The sequence below is a fragment of the Rattus rattus genome, chromosome 3, assembly GCF_011064425.1.
Source record: "Rattus rattus isolate New Zealand chromosome 3, Rrattus_CSIRO_v1, whole genome shotgun sequence".
Classification (NCBI taxonomy): Eukaryota; Metazoa; Chordata; class Mammalia; order Rodentia; family Muridae; genus Rattus; species Rattus rattus.
In genome coordinates, this window is record NC_046156.1 from 21,585,699 (window position 1) to 21,606,795 (window position 21,097).

Genomic DNA, 21,097 nt, shown 5'->3' on the forward strand with positions numbered 1-21,097 from the left:
TACTTATGATGGTTTTTGCAGCTGTGACTGATCCTCGGTTTTGTAGCCGCTTCAGCCACACCGGACTCCAGCTCTACTTTGATGTGTATCAATGCATTGCACACAGGCGAGCACTCTGAAGCAGCACCTCGGGAAAGAGATCTGGGAAGAATACATGGACTAGTGAGTACCAAGACAGCAAACAGCCCAGTGCACACGAGGCAGAGACACCTCACTCAATGAGATGCCTTTGTTCTATTATTAAGATTTCTTTCCCAGGATTATAATTTCTTTTTGTAACAGCCATCTGGTCATCAGAATGGATCTGACAGTGCTCTGGAGCAGCGGTGACTGTAGCAAAACTATTAAGTTCTAAAGGATTATTTATACCTTTTCCAGGAAGGGAATTTCTTAATGATTAATGAAATTTTTCTCTTAAATGGATGGTCAATAAATATTATAATGTATACTCATGCATATAAATATCACCGTTTATTTATGTAAAATAAAAATTATATGCCATTATGCAGTATGGCTTGGCATTTGGTATTCATAAGCAACTTCACTTTAGTTGTAATAATAACGTCTGTTTAATATGGCTTAGTGGAGGACATTAATTTCTTTTTTTTTTTTTTTTTTTTTTAACTTGAGTATTTCTTATGTACATTTAGAGTGTTATTCCCTTTCCCGGTTTCCGGGCAAACATCCCCTTCCCTCCCCCTCTTCCTTATGGGTGTTCCCCTCCCCACCCCCCCCCCATTGCCCCCCCCCCCCCGACAGTCTAGTTCACTGGGGTTCAGTCTTAGCAGGACCCAGGGCTTCCCCTTCCACTGGTGCTCTTACTAGGATATTCATTGCTACCTATGAGGTCAGAGTCCAGGGTCAGTCCATGTATAGTCTTTTAGGTAGTGGCTTAGTCCCTGGAAGCTCTGGTTGCTTGGCATTGTTGTACATATGGAGTCTCGAGCCCCTTCAAGCTCTTCCAGTTCTTTCTCTGATTCCTTCAACGGGGGTCCCGTTCTCAGTTCAGTGGTTTGCTGCTGGCATTCGCCTCTGTATTTGCTGTATTCTGGCTGTGTCTCTCAGGAGCGATCTACACTTCTGCACTTCTTTGCTTCATCCATCTTGTCTAATTGGGTGGCTGTATATATATGGGTCACATGTGGGGCAGGCTCTGAATGGATGTCCCTTCAGTCTCTGTTTTAATCTTTGCCTCTCTCTTCCCTGCCAAGGGTATTCTTGTTCCCCTTTTAAAGAAGGAGTGAAGCATTCACATTTTGATCCTCCGTCTTGAGTTTCATTTCTTCTAGGCATCTAGGGTAATTCAAGCATTTGGGCTAATAGCCACTTATCAATGAGTGCATACCATGTATGTCTTTCTGTGATTGGGTTAGCTCACTCAGGATTTTTTTTTTTTTGGAACTGGAAAATATCATCCTGAGTGAGAGGACATTAATTTCACATCAGCTCACTGAGGCCTGAGAACTTGCTGCCGGCATGGTCCAGGTCACCATCTTTACTTGCTGGATGATGGAAACAAACTTCAGGCTAGCGCAGAGTTTATTCCTACTCACTCATCTCTAGCAGGCAGATCGCCAATGTGACCTGACTCTTGATGTTCTGATACATTCTCTACTGTGACTCAAGTCTTTTAGTTCATTCTGGGCTTAGTGTAGTCTCTAGAGACCCAAGAAAGCAGCTACAAATCTCTGATCTTGATGTCTGTCTATCTCCCTGTGCATGTGCACATGCACATGAGGGTACATGTGTTTGCCTATGTGCACCTGTGGCAGTTAGAGAACAACGTTGTTCCCGAGCTTCAATCATTCACCTTTGCATTTTGAAACAGATATCTCACTGGCTTGTTAGCTATGCTGATCTGGCTGCTGTGTGAACTCCCTGTCTCCCCATCTCTACCTTTGCAATCTGGGATTACAAACCACCCATGTTACCACTCCTGGCTTTTTTTTTTTTTTTGTTTTGGTTTCATTGATGTTGAAGATGAAACTCAGGTCCTCATTTTGCAAGTTAAGCACTTTTCTGATGGCTATGTCCTCTAACCTACCCCCTCATCCTTTTTCTCCTCCTGGGCTTCCTCTACCTCTTCTATATACGTATGTAGGTTCCCATAAATGTCAAATCTGTATGTTCCCCTGGAATTGGGGTTTCAGGCCATTGTGAGACATATGTGAGTACTGGGAATCAAGCTTAGGTTGTCTGGAAAGGCAATAAATGCTCTTAGCCACGGAGTCACCTCTCCAGCCTTTTCCTCCTCTTCACATAGTGAATTGCTATTCAAAAATGAAAAAGAAAGAAAAAATTAAAAGGTATACTTCATTTAGAATAATTATAGAGTTAGATAGTGATGGACAAGGGCAGGGGGAATCTTCCAAGGAAGACCAAATAGAACACAGCATAATTAAGGGATAATGGGAGAAAGGTGACCAGGAGAGTTAAATAAAGAGGGAATTGGAGGGAAGAGTCAAGGAGGGAATATTGGGAGAAACAGCACACATTAAAGGCTTTATGAAAAGCCATATGGAAACTTAGTACTGCAGAAGCTTCTAAACTATAAACATACATGAAAGGAGGTGATATGGAGTTACCCTATAATGGGAAAGAAAAATGCTACCAAGTAAAACTTCAGTACCAAGAATAGGCTACATCTTGTTCAGTTGTTGCCCAAGAGTCCCATAGAGATCTACTTGTCTCTACTTGCAAAGTGCTGGAATTAAAGGTATACATCACCATTCCTGGAGTTTCTTTTGTTTTATGTGTATAGCTGTTTTGCCTGTATGGCTGTTAGAGCACCATGTGTGGGCAGTACTTAAGGAAGAAAGGAGAGCGTGTCGGATTCCCTGGAACTGGAGTTACAGATGTTGTGAGTCACCATGTGGGTGCTGGAACAAAACCACATCAGCTGCAAGATCAACTAGTGCTTTTGTCACAGCGGTGCCCCTCCAGCCCCCACTGGAACTTATTTTATTATCTTGTTTGTCATCCCTAATTTTCCCAACTTGAATCTTCTTTTCTCTTTATTTTGGTGAGATTAGTTAAGAATTGCTCAGACTGTTTTATTTTTATTTATTTAATTTTCTAATTGTCTCCAAGTGCTGTTTTTTAGTCTCTGTTTTTATTAATTTTTTGCACCCATTTTATTATTTATTACTACTTACTATTTAGGGATTCGGTTCTTGCTTTTATTTTTCTAGAACTTTGAGGCACATTATTTTGATTATTTATTTTAGATTTGCCTGATTCTTCTTTTTTTTAAATTTATTTTTCTTGGATATTTTATGTATTTATTTCAGATGTTATCCCCTTTCTCCCCTCTCTCAGACATTCTCCCCCTTTCCCTGCTTCTATGAGGAAGCTCCCACTCCCACCCTCCCACTCCCACCCTCCCACTTCCACCCACCCTCTCCTGCCCACCCTCTTCCACTTCAACACCTTGGCATTCCCCTAATTTTCCTGGGGAAATGAGCCTTCACAGGATCAAGGGCTTCTCCTTCTATTGATGCTGGACAATGCCATCCCTGCTACATATGTGGTTTGAGTCATGGGGTCCCTCCATGTGTACTCATAGGTTGGTAGTTTAGTCCCTGGGAGTTCTGGTGGGTCTGGTTGGTTGATATTGTTGTTCTCTCTATGGGGTTATAAACCCCTTCAGGTCAGTCTTTCTCTAACTCCTCCATTGGAGCCCCTTGTTCAGTCCAATGGTTAGCTGCAACCATCCTCATCTGTATTAATAAGGCTCTAGCAGAGCCTCTCAGGAGACGCCCATATCTGGCTCTTGCCAGCAAGCACTTCTTGACACCAGCAATAGTGCCTGAGTTTGGTGGCTGCATATGGAATGGATTTCCACGTGGGGCAGTCTCTGGATGGCCTTTCTTTCAATCTCTGCTTCATTGTTTGTCCCTATATTTCCACCTGTGAGTATTTTGTTCTCCTTTCTAAGAAGGACTGAAGCATCCATACTTTTGTCTTCTTCCTTCTTCAGCTTCATGTGGTCTTGTGAATTGCATCTTGGGTATTCCTAGCTTTTGGGTTAATATCCACTTATCAGTGAGTGCATGCCATGTGTGATTGGGTTACCTCACTTAGGAGTGGAAGTAAGCATAGAAGTATTTAATGGGAAAATGTGTGTGAGCAAACAGAAAAAAACCGCAGAACTAGACCACTCTATAGGTAGAAAAACAATTTATTAGGGAGCAAATTGCCAGGTTGCCTCTCTCTGTCTCTGTCTATCTCTCTGTCTCTCTCTGTCTCTCTGTCTCTCTCTCTGTGTGTGTGCGTGTGTGTGTGTGTGTGTGTGTGTGTGTGTGTGTGTGTCTGTCTGTCTGTCTCTGTGTACCAGCAGACTTCTTTGTTATACTTATCTTCTCTCACTTCCTAAATGTCTCAGTTTATTCTCCATCTGATGACCAAGGTTCTTGCTAGTTGATGTCCCCAAGTGAGTTGGAAGTGGAAAAGCAAACAGAGTACTGGGTTTGTCTTTGTACTTTCAAAACCTTATCATTAATCACCCTGTGGAGGAGATGCAGTTGCGGGGGCCAAGAATCCTGTTGGAACTACAGTGTTCTCCAGTTTTACAGTCCAGAGCGTTATGGCAGGTAGATGACTGCAAAGGTTGACATGCCCATTGACCTCAACCTCTCCAGAGTTATTCTCCTTTGGGAGTCTGTACACAGGCACCAAGGGATGGAGTGAAGCTTCCCTGTAAACCCTGGGGATGTGATAGACTTTGTTCACTCTCCCTGATTCATGGTTGCTCACTGTTGTTGGATCTCCTGAGGAGCTCAGTTTTAAACAATGCTTTCCCTCTCAAGGTGGCATCCAGTCACAAACCCCTAAGACAGGGCACTTTTCTTTCTGACTAACACATTTTACCAAACATCTATGGTTTAAGAAGTCTTTGAGACTTGTGAGAACTCCAGTGGTTTAGGCTACAATTTTTGTTTTAGTTAGGATTTCTATTGCTATGAAGAGACACCATAATCACTACAACTTTGTAAAGGAAAACATTTAATTGGGGCTGACATTTATCCCCAGAAGGTTGGTCCATTAGCATCATGGCGGGAAGCATGGTGGCATGCAAGCAGAGGGTACTAGAGAAAGAGCTGAGAGTCTAAATCTTGATCACAGGGAGCAGAAGGAGACTGCTCTCTAGGTTTTGAGCATATGAGACCATGAAGCCTGCTTCCACGAGGACACACTTTCTCCATCAAGGCCATACCTCCTAAGTGCCATTTCCTATGGTCAATCATTCAAACACTTGAGTCAATGGGGTCATCTCTATTCAAACCAACATGGTCTTTTTTCACAAGGACTGTCTGACTTACCTTTTCGATGAACATTTTGCTTCTTGTCCCTTCTCCAGAGGCTTGAGTTTGTTTGACTTGAATCAGAGTGTTATTGGATCCTGGACTCCAGTAAGGACAAACTACAGTAACTGAAATAGTTCACAGCGTAGGAGACACCTCCCATCCCCTTTACCAGTAGTTCAGAGAACAGAACACATTTTTTTTGTCATAAGATGTAGGACAAAGGAAGTCTCTTAAAAATTCAAATGGCACAAGAAACAGTGAATTATACAATTCTTTGCACCATTTTAATTTCTATTTTTCTCTTATTTTTTTATGTAAAAAGTCTTGCCTCCATTTCATCTGTCAGTTGCTCCTCCTCTCTTCCTGTTAGCACCTTTTTGTAAATTATGAGGAGCCTATATTTGAAGCATCTTCCTAAGAAGTCGTTTGTTTCCTTAAAACTGTTCCGTTTTCTTTGGATATCACAGTTCTGTCCTTCCAACTCTCCATCCTTCATTTTGTTTCTTCATTCTCAGTCTTTCTTCTTTCTTCACTTCAGGTAACTGCAGGAACTGCAGGAACTACAGGAACTGTGGATGCAATTACACTCAACTCCATCCTTCCTTGGGCTTCACGATGTCAGGGTTAGAGGATGGATGTCCTCTTGGCTTTGTGCTGCATGATCCACTTTAGGCCAAGTGAAAATCAGTCCTTGGATGTTTTAGAAAACTGCACATCCATTTCCAAAGGAGGACATAGCAGATCTGTGTGGAATCTGACCAGAAAGTACCAGGCAAACACTCTTAACTTCATACCCGTAGGCTGGTAGGGAAGAGCTGTCGGGAACTGCCATCCTACAACTGTGCTCTTCTAGTTTTCTGTCTTCTCGGCCTTAATAATTGTGACTCTCAGAGGATTCAATGCTGCTCTACCAAGGTTGAACTCCAATCCTAACCTTCTAATTAGCTCTAGACCCTCATTGAAACTGTCAAAGTTCTGCTTCCTATTTATTGATTGACTTACAAAATTCTATATTGATCTCAAAAGACCCAGTGTAACATAGTCTCCTGTGAATTTTCTGAAGGCCACAAAACTGAACGTGCTGCAAGGATCCTCTTTTCCTGTTGTTTACCAAAGTCAGTGATTGAAGCCCCCAGTTCATCTTTAATTTCTTCCCCTTGTTCAGTCTCTCCATCTAATTGGTTATTTAGGCCCGTTCAACCTTCACACTGACACCCAAACCCCACTAAGTCTGCTATAGAATCCTCTGTTTGAAGGAGGTCTGAATATGTTACCCTGTTACTAAAAGTCATTTGGTGATAGTCCTTGGGTTACAGGACTGGGGAAATTTTAAAGTATGCCTGTCCTTTATGCCGCTGTGCTTCGTACATATTGAGCCTAGTTATGACCACTTCATCTGTGTTAGCAGACTTAGTAGAAATGAGGGGCAAGGATATTGCCATTTTCATCTTAATATGGAGAATACTGAAAGTATCTTAGACCTGCAGTTAATAACAAGTATGATATTTTGACAGCAGAGGGTGCATGTAATCACTTGTTTATCTATTAATCAAATAAATATTATCATTAATCCATTGAATAGCTATGCTCATCCAGACAGTACAAAGCTCTGGGGAAGGGGGACGACTCAGATCTCACATTAAAGAACAGACAATGGGAGGCAGCATGACAAACGCTCGGTAAGTGTTCATCCAGGTGATATTGGAGAAGGGGGGTGGCTTTCCGGGAGAAAATGACGTGACACCCAATCACAGGAGTTGGCCAAGTAGGAATGAGGAGAATGAGTTCCACACTGAGGGAGGAACATGTGAAAGGGCCTGTGGATGAGGAAGCAACACTGGTTCAGAAAACTGGAGATGACCAATGAGCCAGGGGCATAGCCTAGAATAGACATGCTAGACAGGCAAGTGACTCTACAGTACAGTAACTGGGACCAGGTAACTGATGGGCTTTCTCTCTAATCCTAGGCCCCTCAGAAGGTTGTTCTGCAGACACTAAGGAGATAAAAAAGGAGGGGCATAGTTATCTCTTCTGTTCACGGTCCAGAAAATAGCACAGAGTAGCATTCAAGACTTAGACAAAAGAGTAATTAGCATCTTTCTGTACAGTATTAAATTTGTATTAATACGAATTAAAGTATGGGTACAAATTAAATTTGATTAAAATTGAGGAAGTATCCATTGTGAAATTCTGGACAGCTAACTTCCCTTCATTTTGAAAGTTGTACATATTTACTTAATCCAATATTTTATGGTCAAATATTTCAGATAGAATTAAATCTGTTTTCCACTCTAGTAAAAAGGAACAGAAATGTAGCAATATGAACTGTTAATATTGATAAGATTAATTTAAAAGTAGTGTCTGCAGATTGCATATGTGTTCTGGTTATTTCAAAATTTAGGAACTTCAGATAGCTTAACATTCATTCCTGAACAGCAAGGTGAAACTATGGGGGAATTCTCAAAGGTGAAGAATTCCCACTGTTGTTTTTATCTGTGGACCAGAGTAGTGCTTGGCTTACTATTTAATGTTTTTTTTATCTTTATTTATGAGATCCAAACACAAGAGAAAACGAAGGCTGATTTGGTAGCAAAACCTGACTGAGCCGGAAACCTGTGGCCACAAAACATGACCCAGGCTGGCAGGAGACAAGCTTTCATGTCAACTTGGTGTGAGTCGTTAGACACTTTGCTGGAGAAACATGGGTGTGTTGGCACTGTTTAATGTTAAACAAACATACCTCAAATGCACTCCCTCGTTTCCATATATTCATAGAGAACTGTAGACTCTCAAGGAGTTGTCAGAAGTGATAGAGAGAGATACAGCTTATGGCTTTTGTTCATTTTCCCGTGTTAACATTTGTACGACCACAGTACTGTATCATAACCAGGACATTGAAACACCTCATTTCCCCCGTCTGGATTTCACTAGTTTTATTCACTGTCTATTGTGTTTCCCCATATCTGTGTATGTTAAGTTCTGTGCAGTTTTGCCTCTAATTCTGTTTGTAGGATCATTACCTTCACCACAATGAAAGATAGCCTCATGCTCTTATTTAGTGGCAGTCCTGGCTAGCCCCCCATGGCTCCTGCCTGCTTTCTAGCCCGTGACAAACAGTAATTGGTTTTCCATCTATCATATCAGTGTTTTAACACTGCTGGGTAAGTGGGATCATACATTATGTCACATTTGGTGAATGGCGTTGTTCTCTCAGCACAAGTCCTTCAGAGAGCCATATAAGTTGGCACATGCATGAATGGCTGAAACCCCTGTACTCTCAGCCCTACTCGCTCCAGAAGTTTCAGATGAGAGGCTCTGGAACTCCTTGTTGCTAAGGAACGGGGATGGCAAGAGCTGCTGCCCCCATGACATTGGCTCTATTCTGCAGTCCCCCTCTCATTTACCTCACTTGCTGTGCCTGGCCTACTCTTCACCGTGATTTCCTTCTGGGCTTTCTAAATCTTAGCTCTAATTTGCAGTCTAATTTCCCCAGCCTTGGCAGTTCATTTCCCCGCGACTGCACCTGGCTCCCTACATCACGGAATACTGATGCAGGTCAGCATTCAGATATGAGACTCGGGGTTCAGATTTCAGGCAGTGAGCACAGGAGTCCAGCAGACTTCTAGAGCTGGATGCTGGGTCTTCTTGGGAGAGCTTTTTGGTAGGGATACTCATTATCATTAGAGTGGAATTTTTGGTGTGAATAAAATAAAGTTGTAAATATAGTCCCCGTTAACACATTCTAAAGTAAGATCTGCCTTACTTGAACAGACACGCTGCTCAAAAGTAGTTTAGTAAATTGTGTGGTGGAAAGTTTTCACTAAATTTAATAAAATTATATGCCTTTCTTGACATTTGACAAAAGTACCTGTCTAGCCGTGCGTGTGTGCATGCATGGGTGCATGTGTGTGTATAAGATAGAGTTAGAGAGAGATAGAGTCAAATGGTCAATGTTAAAGGAATAGAGAAACATGGTAAACATTGTTCAAAGGGTGACCCTGGTCTCATTTGTGCTCCCACCCAGTTCGGTCCCCATGATGCAAGACACCAGAACAGGTGAAGTGATGCTGCTCTCCCAAGTCACGGTTAATTTCCATCTCCCTCTTGGATGAGGCTAAACCGAATCTGTTGCTTCTCATGAAGATTCTGCCTGCAGCTGCGCTCCCCGGATTATAAAAAGACTCTCAGGTGGAAGACAGAAACTTCTGCTCCAGCCATTCCAATACTTTATCCAGTTGAAATAATTGTCTAGGAAAATTCCAGATGTTCAGATGTTTCGCTTTTCCATCTGGAGTTCTCATCCTGTAGGATAGCTTGTCATTGATCTGCCCTGCTACACTGGCGATGACCAGCAGGGGTCTGCTCAAGGACCAGCAAGGGGATCCACCAATTCCCAGGAGAAATCAAGTAGGAATCAAGAAAGATGAGGAGAAGGGCAATTTCTAACCCTAGTCTACTCTCATGTCCTCTTCACCAAGAGAACCAGTCAAGGAGGAGGGGCAATAAAGACAAAATAAACATACAGGGCAGGAGCTGGAGAGACGGCTGAGCGGTCAAGAGATCTTGTCACTCTTGCACAGGAAGGACCTGGCTTCAGTTCCACAAGGTACACCACAATCTCTAACACCAGTTCCAGGGGATCCAGTGACATTTTCTGCCCTTCAAACAGGACACGTGGTGCACATGCACATACATAGGTAAAAAAACCTCACATGTGAAATAAAAAGAATACATTCAGTAAGATTTTAAAATATATAGGGTGATTTAAGCAATGCTTTAAACATTTGCATAAATTAAGGGGGCCTGCTCTCTCTAAGCGGGCTTTGTGGGTTTTGTGGTGTAATGTGTAAAAGATGAATGTCTTCTTTAAAACACTGTCTTGAAGTCCTTATGCCCCAGTGTTCTAAGAAATGTCAGAGATGACAACACTTTTCTCTAACGGTCTTCTGTAGCAATGCATTGACTTCCATCACTTTTTACCTTTAATCAAAATCCCTGTTTTTCTCTTTTTTGAAAAGTGACTCAACTTTGATGATGCAGCAAACTACTTCACAAAAAAGAATTCTACCTGTCAGACGGTCTTACAGACGAAAGAATGAGGAAATACGCAAAACGTAAAAGAAACAATTAAGTGCACCTGTCTGGCTGGTGACCCTCCTGGAGTTGTGAGGTCAGGGGAAAAACCAGGGAAAAGGAAGATTGACAATCTGCTGTATTTTGATTGTAAATTATAAATATACACATGTGTGTTTAGCCCTTTATCATATCAAATATTCAAATCACAACTTCCAGGAGACCTTACAAATGTACTGTTGTTGGCGGCCCAGACATCAACAACATCAAGGGCACTGGCATCAAGGGTGTTGAATACATACATGAATGCATGCATGAATGCACGTATGACTGAGTACTTTTGTATCTACTCTTTTAGTCATTAAAAATACCCAAGGACTGAAAAGGAACTTTGACCAGAGCAGATATTCATTTCTAAGTTTGGGACTAACCTTTAATTTATTTTATCAGATGTTGGGGGAATGTTTTCCTTGTGCAAGCTTAGTCGCACATAACACAATATCAATCTTCTTTTATACTTGCAAAATTAAAAACTTTTTTCTATCTGGTTAATTATCTCATTAGAATTTAGTAAGCTTGGCAGAGGCTGCCCTTTGGGGCTCATTAAGCCAAATTTCCACTTCAGGATTAAAAAATGCAGCAAGAGGGGGAGATACATTTAGAGTTGGGAGCCTGCCTTACAGACAGTCCTTTGGTTGCTATGACACTGTAAGGAGAGAGCTGCCTTTGGACCAGGGGTGAGCAGGCATCTGGTGCAAGAATTCCTGGGTGCTTGGGACTAGCTATGTAGTACAGAAGAGAGCCACCTCCGATGGCTAGGATCTAGGCCTCAGGGCATTGAAAGAGCAGAAGCAGAAAGCTTAATGCTCTGAGCAGGCTCTCCCCTGGCTTTGCTGGGGAAAGGGGCTCAGTTACAACTCCCTCTGGGTTGAAATCTGAGTTTTGCTGGAACGCAAACTCTGTGCTGCCGCGTTAGTGCTGGGAAAAGCTTCAGTCTCTAGGGCATTGGGATCCAAATCTTTCTACCAACTTGAAAGTCTCCCAAGAGTTTATGGAGTTGAAGGAGAAGATGGAGGAGGAGGAGGGGAAAGAGGAGGAGAGGGAGGGGAGGGGGAAGAGGAGGAGGAGGAGGGGGGAGGAGGAGGAGGAGGAGGGGGAGGGGGAGGAGGGGAGGAGGAGGAGGAGGAGGAGAGGAGGTAGGAACAACAACAGCATACAAGGCCAGGAGGTTATTCTATTTCGATGTGACTCATGCTACTTTGAAAATAGAATTTATAGCTTGCTGCCTTAGGAAGGGGACCTTAGTCTACTGTGTATTTTTCATGGTTACTGTTCTGTGAAGCTCTTCACAAGCAAACAGCAGTGCTTTGCACCTGGATACAAAATGCCGCATGTCTCGATGGCATGGTAGCGTGCCTCCCTCTCTCAAAAGGCCAGCTCAACCGCAGGGAGGTACATTTCCTCATCATAAAGCCACTGACTTGTCATCCTTTCTTGGGCCCCAAAGACTGGATTTAAAAATGCCTCGGTGACCTGTCATTTTGAGATTTTTGACGGTATGGTGTGCAGCCCTAGGAGGAATCGTTTCATCCTTTAAAACTGTTCTGTTTACCCAGGCTCTCACTAAAAGTGCATCTCCATGGGAATTTACGGAGCCTTCCAGCCCCAGCCTGCTGCCCGGCTCTCAGAGTTGGCTTCTCTGCAGGCTCCTTTTACTGGTTTTTGGCAGGTTGCTGAGGGCATATGTTTTACACTTCGCCGCTCTGATTTGTGAGAATCTGCTGACGTCCAAGAAAGTGCTACAAAAACCTGTTGCTCCCATCCAAGGGTATGTGTTTTATGGCAAACCCACAGGGCTCAAGTTTCTTGACAACACGTCTTTTTTTTCCCTTCCAAACCACGAATCACCCCGTCTGATTTGTAGTCCATACTAACAACACATCTTATTTATGGAGAAACAAATACAGGCAGTATTGTATGGGGCCGTGGTGCCATCCTCCTGAGAAGGACTTTTGGCCGTGTGTGTGTGTGTGTGTATGTGTGTGTGTGTCTGCATGCATGCGAAAAGGGGCACAGGTTTTGCTTGTCTCTGTGTTAGGTTTTTGGTGAGCATCTCGTCTTTTATGTATGTTGGAGAAAGGGTTCTCACTGCTGCCAGCTGTCATTTACTGGCATACACCACATGCCAAAAACCATGCATTGATTTTCTTTTTTACTGGAAGATTGCAAGAGAAATGTTACTGCCTCCTGCTGAAGAGGAAAAAAAAAAGGTTTATTGGGCTTATGCAACATTTGCAGCATTTTATGGACCAATGAAACCAAGATACAAACCTTGGCGTGTTTTGCCTCTGAAGTTAATGATTTTATCCCTGTAAAAGGCAGGAGCCTCTTTTTTTCTTTGTAATTTTCATAGTATTTTATAATAAATTATTAAACTCGCACAATGTCACAGAGATCCTGTCATGACCAGACATCATTTCTTTCCTCTACAAACACCAGAGTTGTCTATTTTAAATGAGGAGCGACTTTGCTCCTTCAGGGAAGACTTTCCAAGGGCTGGAACCATCTTTATCGTCATGTCCGGCAAACATAGAGCACATGACACCTACTGGGTAGAGACCGAGGAGGACAGAGCTTCTGCTTAGCATTCTGTAACACACAGTGTCTCCAAAATGCTAGTACTGCTGGGGTTGAGGTGTTTTGGAGGAAAAAAAAAAGTAATAAAAACAGGAAATAGTCTTGAGATTGGACTTTACCTTTAGCGATGATTTGGTAGATTATGTTATCTGTTCTAAATACTTTCTGTTACTTGGCTTTTACTGGGGTTTTCTACATGGTGGAATTATACCTTGACTGGCAGTTTATTTTCTTTGATGAATAAAGTACGGGAACAGCATAGGAAGCCATTGTGTGGCGTTGGCATCCTTGTTTTGCTTCCGTGAGCAGATCATGAGGCTCCAGACGAAGTCGCCTTCACTTCATATAAAGGCAACATGGAGGACAGAGCCAGCCTACTCAGAAAGCATCGGTGTTATAACGAAACTGCACGTCTTTTGAAAGTCCCTGGGATAGCTTATCACTGTACCATAGACTACATGGTTGTTATTTCAAAAGATGAGGTTAAGATTCAATCGTAATGCCAGAGAAAGCTGGAAGGAAAGATTGGAGTCAATGTACACTAGCCAGATAATGCTGGGTTTAAAATTTTATGAATGGGAAGTTTGGGGGGGGTGAGAAAGAAAAGGTAGGAACTGATGGGATAACTACCTAGACATGGATACCTTTAGGATGCAGAGCTCCCAGTCAGGCTGTGATCACAGTCTTAACAAGAGGGACAGGAGACTCCACATTATTGGGTCTAGGTAAATAAAATTGTGTGATCTTACATGAGAAATGCACATACGCACACATATGAAGCTCATGGAAAGATAAGATCAAGAGGTTGAGCAGGGCTATCTCGGAGGATGCTGCATCAGACTGTGTTTTGGAGTGGATGCGGCCTGTTTCTCTAAGGTTGTTGCATGTGAGAACAGTTGGTCTATTGAGTGAGGAACACTCGGTGTGGCTGACCCTGAGGATCTGGAGAACGGGCATTGTGATATGAATTTGGGAATTCTCTGTGTAAAGTGCAGGCTGGACATTATCCACAGTTTGGCTAGAATGGAAAGAGAAAATTGAAGCCAATGAAGTGGGAGTTTTGGTGGAGAGATGAGGGGAAATGCAGGCTTTTCAGTGGAGAACGTTGACTTGGCTGACTGGTAAGAAGCTATGCTTGGCACTTTGAGAGGTGCTTGTGAGGTTGAGGAAGCTGATGACTGGCCACTTCTTGGTAGGTAAGTGCATGAATACCTTTGAAGCTACTCCAAAACAGATAAGCCTCTGGTTTGGAAGAGTTCATAGTTCACGGTTATAAAATCAGGGGTTCTAAAACTCAGGAACAGAATGTGAATTCCAAATTTTCCTCAGCATGAAAGTAAAAACAATTGAAACAAAAACAATTGAAAAAAAAAAACCCAAACCTCTTGTATTTGAAAATACATAGTTTTAAACATTATCGTGACTTTGCTATTGCTACTAATTTGAAGTGAGCTTACTTTATTAATCATACTTTTAGTGTATGTGTGCATGTGCATGCATGTGCCTGTGTGTGTGTGGTTATCTCAGTATGCACATTTGTGTATGAGTGTACCCATGTGGGTACCTGTGGAAGCCAGCAGTTGACATTGGGATGTCTTCTATCATTCTCCACCGGAGACACAAGGTCTCGCTGAACTTGAGTGGGTAGTTTTGGTTAGAGCAGCTAGTCTGTAAACCCTCCAAATCCTGTCCACACTCCCTGTCCTGGGGTTACAGAGGGGGATTGCCATAGCTGCCTTTTTATGAGGATGGTAAGGATCTGACGCCAGGCCCTCATGTTTGTGCTGTGCTTTACCCACTGAGCTGCCCTGAAGTCCTCGAATGTTTTCAATTGCTCTTTTCCTATTAGTTTTTCTTCCCAGTTTTCATATCGTAGGGACACCTCAACAGCAGATATTCACAACTTTAAGTGAAGGAATGTTTGTTCCTGTCTGTCCTCTTCCTCATCCCCTCCAAGCTCCATGTTCGACGAACTTGTTATGAAGCAGTTTTCCAAGAGCTGCTCCTTGGATAAAACAGATTGGCAATATGGAACCTTCCCTACGAAGAAGCCAGGAGATATCCCCTTTCTTTCTCTGGCCTCACTTCAGTATAGTAGGCTCTTGGCGTTATGGCAGAGATGTGGGCAACTACTGGCTTCCACTAGCTAGCTGCTGACTGTAGGATTGGGTACACAGCACTGGGAGAAGTCAGAGAGATACATGAGATTTCCTGGGAGGGGGGGAGAGCATTAAACATGCTGGTGTAAAATACCACTGGTCTCCATGAAGACTAGCCCATCCCTCCGCAGAGATCAGCCCTGATCTGAGCAAGTCCGTCTGCAGTAATGATTTTCTTTCACTTCTCAACCAAAATGACTCATCGAGTTTGCGTAAGGTCACAGGTCTTGTCTGAAGCTTGGGAGAGTTTAGAACATTATGGTCTTTGAAGAATTTATGAACTTGTTAAGTAAACCTGGTTGTTTGAAATATCTTCATATTTACACCCAGAGACGGTAGTTTGCTCTCCACTCTTTTCTTTCACAAAGCCTTTTTTCTCTCTTTCTTTCTTTCTTTCTTTCTTTCTTTCTTTCTTTCTTTCTTTCTTTCTTCCTTTCTTTCTTTCTTTCTTTTTTATTTTTGTAATTGGTAAAATACTTTTTGTAATCACACAGTAAATTGCAATTGTGGAATTCAACCATGAAGCTCTGTGTTTGTTTTTAGGTCTTAGATAAAAAGTTCTTCCAGTTTCCTCTTCTTCCCCTTTCTCCCCCATTCTCCCCCATTCTCCTCCCCCTCCCCCTCAACCTTAATGAGAGGAGGTCTTGTCCTGTAGTCATGCTGCCCTTAAAGTCTTAGCAATCGTCCTGCCTCAATCTCCCTAACGCTGGGACTACAGGCATGGAACCCCATACCTTCTCACAGGCTTCTACCTTCCCTTCTTTGACCGTCTTCCTACCAATCTTTGTGGGCTTCGGATCTCACAACCCAGCAGTACCCTACATTTTGTTTCTTGTTCCTGTTGTCTTCTTGCCATCTCCGAATGTTAATGGTCACACCCCCTCATGGAAACTCACTGAGGGCTTGCTGTCTAATCACTGAGCTGTGTTTCCGTCTATGTCCCTCTCAAGAGAGTTGGTTGGGTTGCAAACCCTCATAAAGCTTTCACCTGAAAACATTCATCACTAACAGTGTAATGTTAGGCAAGTAGAGATGCTTCTCAGAAGCCTTTAGGCCTTTTCATTACCTCACACTGGTGGTCAGCTCTCTTGCCTCTCCTGTGTACATGTATGCAGATTGATAACTGAATGCCATTTTGATGGGACTGAACGGAGATTAAGCTGTGGAACATTACTAATATTGTTTCATTGTTAATTGGTGTGGAGAACTACTCATAGGAGCTAGCTTAAGGTAATTTTCAAGATTTCCTCTTCCATATAATTCACATTACAAACACCCCTTTGAAGACACTGAGTTATTCACAAGACTCAATAAAGACAGACTGCATAGGCCCACAGTATGTCCTAATGAGGAATGCGGGGTCTCTAATCTCGCAGTTGGCGCCATCTCTCTCTACTCTGTCTGTGTAGCAGGAACATTATGCAAATCATTATCTCAGTGGCGAGGGTATGATGGGCTTAGGATGCTTAGAATGCAACATGGGAAAGTAAAGGCAAGGGCATGAGGAATGGAGATGTGAAGGGGCTATGCCTTCACATAAATGTAATGTTCGAGAAGGAAACAGCAGGAACAAGGACTGGAGACAAAGAGTCAAGAGCAGAAATGGGCTCAGACAAGAGCAGTGTTCCCTCAGTCTGTATTCCTGGCTATTCCTGTATGGGTTGAAGCCCACTCTTTGCCTATGGTGTTCTCTCATGTGCATGCAACTTTGCTTTGTTCAGTCCTTAGCATCTTTGGACCTCTAAGAGTAAGGGACCAAGCTCAAATTTTCTTCCGTTCAGAGGCCAGAAATATATATCTGTATTACTGATGGGGTTAGAGGGGCTAACTTAACTTGTCCACATTGAAGAGCTAATATTTTAGCAGTTTAGCTCTTACCTTTCAGTTGGTTTTTCTGTGCTACCTCTACTCTAAAATTTCACAAAATAACAAAGCTAAAAATACTAAAATATAACTAGTGATGTTCCTATGTATTATCTCTTTTCCAAAGTCTACATATGTCCTGGGTGTTTCTTCTCTTGTCTACTGCTGGTGAGGATGCTAAGCCAAGGATTTGGAATGGAGGCAAATAAAGCATTTTCCTGGGAGGCTGACAGTATTAACATTGGGAGAATTTGTATGATGAGTTGGCAAATGAATCAGTTGGTTGTTACACCCAAGATAAAACAAAACGAGCTCTCTCTGTACCACACTGCCTAATCACTGGCGCCTCTCAGAATCCCTTCTACTCTATTCTCACTTGCTTCTACAGGTGAACATCTGCACCTCCAATTGTAACCGTCTCCCCACATGTTCACTAGGCTTCATGAGTTCTCCTTCACCAAAGGACATTACTCCAACAATTCAAATTTATGTTCTACCGATCCAATACACATGCATGGCCTGGGAACTGTAATGGCTCTCATCTTAAAAGCCTTCCTTTGATCTCATTTCTTCTAGCTATTTCTCTTCCAATTTGACCTTGTCTCTGACCATACTCCAGAGACCACTGTTGGCAAGGTAACAGACGACTTCTCTGGCACTAAGCCTCATGGTCAGCCCTCATTGCTTATTGTTCTTGTTCTCTCAGAAGAGTGACAGTTGGTCACTTTTCCATCCTCACACTTTCTTTACGTGGCTTCTGTGGCATTATGTACGTGGTTTTCTGACATGTCGGGATTCCTTTTCTGTTTTCTTGACTCTATTCTAGCATCAGAGTGTCACATAGTACAGCCATGGGGTCTTTTCATGTCTGTCTGCGTTCATTGCCTTGATGTCTTTTCACTTGTATGGCTCGAAATGCCACTTATATTCCAGAGACTCTTGAATTTATATCTTGAGCTCCTTTTTTTTTTCTTTTTTTTTCAGAGCTGGGGACCGAACCCAGGGCCTTGCGCTTGCTAGGCAAGCGCTCTACCACTGAGCTAAATCCACAATTTTGTTTTTCTATTTGGCCTTTCCATCTGAAAGTCTAATAGAGACCCCAGTTTGATCTGCCCCAAACTCAACTCCATCTTTCTCTCTTAAGCTGAGGTCTTTGTACTCTTACTTCAACAATGGCGTCTTCAGCCCTCACTGGCTCAGGCTGGGAACCTGAAGTACCCTCAATGCTCCTTTGTTCCCGTCTCACACCCAGATGTTCAGGAAGTCTTATTTGCTCTAAGTTCCCACCTTCTCCACTCTGGCCTCACTGTGGTGAGCGGTGCCATTGATCATGTGGACCGCTGCCATGGCTCTCTCTCTCACTCATAGGCTGGCCTCCGCCGAACTCTTCTGGAACCCAACTTTCCCACAGAAGCTACAGCGATCTTTCCACGGTGCAAGTCAGATCAAGTTCCTCCTCCATTCAAAGCTCCAGGTGATTGCCATCGTAATTAGAGTAGAAGCTGAAGCCCTTCTGTGCCCAATTACCTTTCTGAGCTCACTTCCTACCATCCGCTCGTCTTCCCTTCCCGGCACATAGCACACGGGCTTTTTTTCTTTTGCCTTCAATGCTTTCCTCTCATTCCTCATGCGGGCAGCCCCTTCAGCTGTGCTCTAGTCTGCCTCTGGGGCATCTTCTGAAGGCCAGTCCTCAGGTTGGTGATCTTGGGTGACGGAAGCCCCTTTAAAAGGTGGGACCTATAGGAGGTTATTAGGAACATGTCTTCAAAGGGCGTGAGGGAACTGCAGCCTCTTCTGCATCTCTTATTTGGACTCTTGAGGTGAGCAGCTTGCCTCTTCCAGGTCTTTCTGTCTCACATGATGGGCTGCTTTCAGCACAAGCCCAGAGACAATGGGAATAATCACCTGTAGCCTGGACGCTCTAGAACTGTGTTACTTAACCCTGGATAAGTTGATCATCTCAGGTATTTGCTACCATAATGGGGGAGGGGAGGAAGTTAATGACTCCAGTCTCCTTTAAGACTTTCTTTGAATGCTTCCTCTCTTGAGTTTGCATTGGTAATAACACTTCCAGTTGCCAATCCCTCTTTCCCCAAGCACCCAGAAGTCCTGTTTTACTCTCTTTCTCCCCCTTCCCCATCGCACATGTCAATTTTTTTTTTTTTGGTTCTTTTTTTCGGAGCTGGGGACTGAACCCAGGGCCTTGCGCTTCCTAGGCAAGCGCTCTACCACTGAGCTAAATCCCCAACCCCACATGTCAATTTTTAATAGGTCATAAAATTGGCTCATTCATACTGTCTATTGTTTGCTGTCTCTTTTCTAGAACATCGGCTACACAATGGTTCTTGTGTTCACTGATGCTCAAAATGCTTAGAAAAGCTTGTCAGCATTTAGGTGATTAATAAAATGTTTGCTAAATGAATGAATATCATCTTTTACCAGGGAGAGAGAGAGAGAGGGAGAGAGAGAGAGCCATGATGGGGTGGAAATGTAAGGGATGTGGGATGGGAACACAGAGCTTTGGACAATTTTTACGTAGATTTTAGTTCTTCGGGATAAAGTCTTACCTTACCATGCAAGCTGTCCTCAACCTCGGCCTTGATCCCCCTTCCACATGCTGGGATGATAGAACTTCATCCACCATCCAGGGCCAGGGCTTTCTATTTGCAGTGTAGTGGGCCTAGCAGACGCAGCCACCTGCGTGGTGCCATGTGACTTTACAGCATCTCTCTGACCTAGGTTTTTCCACTTGGTCATATTCAAGCTCAAGATTCAGATACACTTAGACTGACCCACAGCGCATTAGTATGGAGGGGCATTGCTGGCCTTAGTCTCATCCTACACACTCAGCAGTGCAGTCAAAAAGGCTGTTAACTTCCCAGGGTTCATAGATGCATGACTCATATGGAGCCTGCCGACAGCCAAACACAGGCCCATTTTGCTTATTTTTTTTTCCACACAAACTACACTTAAACAAAATCTTTCCAGGTCTGTTATTCTTAACTCGGATGTATGGATTTTATATTTTTCCTATTAAAATGTATCTTATTTAGGTCCAGTATTCATGTCACTATCTCAGTCAGTAATTTTGTAAACCATCATGTTTTTTTTTTAATTGTCTGAAAACTGACAGCTAAAAACAAAAATCATTAAGGTATTGATAAAATGTCGTCCTGGCCAGGGCCCAAGACTAGACTAAACCCGTGCCAAAATGTTACAAACCTTCTTTCCCACAAGAACAGGACCTCCTTAAGCCAGCTATTTCTTAATCTTGCCCACAAAATTGTTACAGAATAACTTTCAAATGCATTGCTGAAGCTGAAGCTAGCGACACCTCCAGGCTGCCACTCACTTCCCAGCCCATCCTTTGACCCACCAAAAAAATAGGCCAGTCTGGTCTCGCTCTGCTAGATCAAGCACTGTTGCCTCCTGGGAGCCATTTCTATGAGTTCACACACCATCTTTTACTAAGCCTGCTTTAAGGTCAGGTTTACTACCTGCAGTTTGAAGCTTTGGTTTTCTTTAGCCCAGTGACATCATATCGTTATTATTTTATGACTTATACTTGGAAGGAACTGTTTACATACTACTGGGTGGGTGGTCTCCGTCATTTAGGGATGTAAAAATTTATTATTTTATGTGAATAGAGTTTTGAAGACTTATCATACAATTTTGTGTCTTTTTTTTTTTTTGCCTCGTTTTTAAAATCGGTTTTCTTCTTTTGCTTCTGTACACTTTAGCTCTCTAATCTTTCTCAGGTCTTTCTGTCTCAGCATCTAACCGGTGTGTAAACAGTAAACATTCCGTGCAGCATTCCAGTCGTCTCCAGACTCTTGCAGGCCAGAGCTGGATCTGTCATATAAGGAAAAATAGGACGAGCATAGCAAAAGTTCAAAAACAGGTTTTTTTTGGTGGGGGGGCAGGGGGACACATGACAGGGAGAGGTCCTCTCTGGCAAGGGCCTTATTTTAATCTGGTTCAGTTAGATTAGTATTTATAAAACAACAAAAGGACAGTATGAAGCTTTTCCTAAAAAAAAAACCTCAATTTTAAACAGAT

General features: G+C 42.9%; 1 protein-coding gene across 1 annotated transcript in view; it reads left to right on the top strand.

The window, feature by feature from the left end:
- The first annotated feature begins 2,791 nt into the window (after positions 1-2,791).
- LOC116895235 overlaps positions 2,792-21,097 on the top strand; it is a 29,510-nt gene continuing 11,204 nt past the window's right edge. Inside the window, 6 exon segments of the mRNA XM_032896559.1 lie at positions 2,792-2,860; positions 5,845-5,929; positions 6,889-6,985; positions 12,085-12,207; positions 14,974-15,137; positions 18,183-18,349. Coding sequence (XP_032752450.1) covers positions 2,792-2,860; positions 5,845-5,929; positions 6,889-6,985; positions 12,085-12,207; positions 14,974-15,137; positions 18,183-18,349 — 705 coding nt within the window.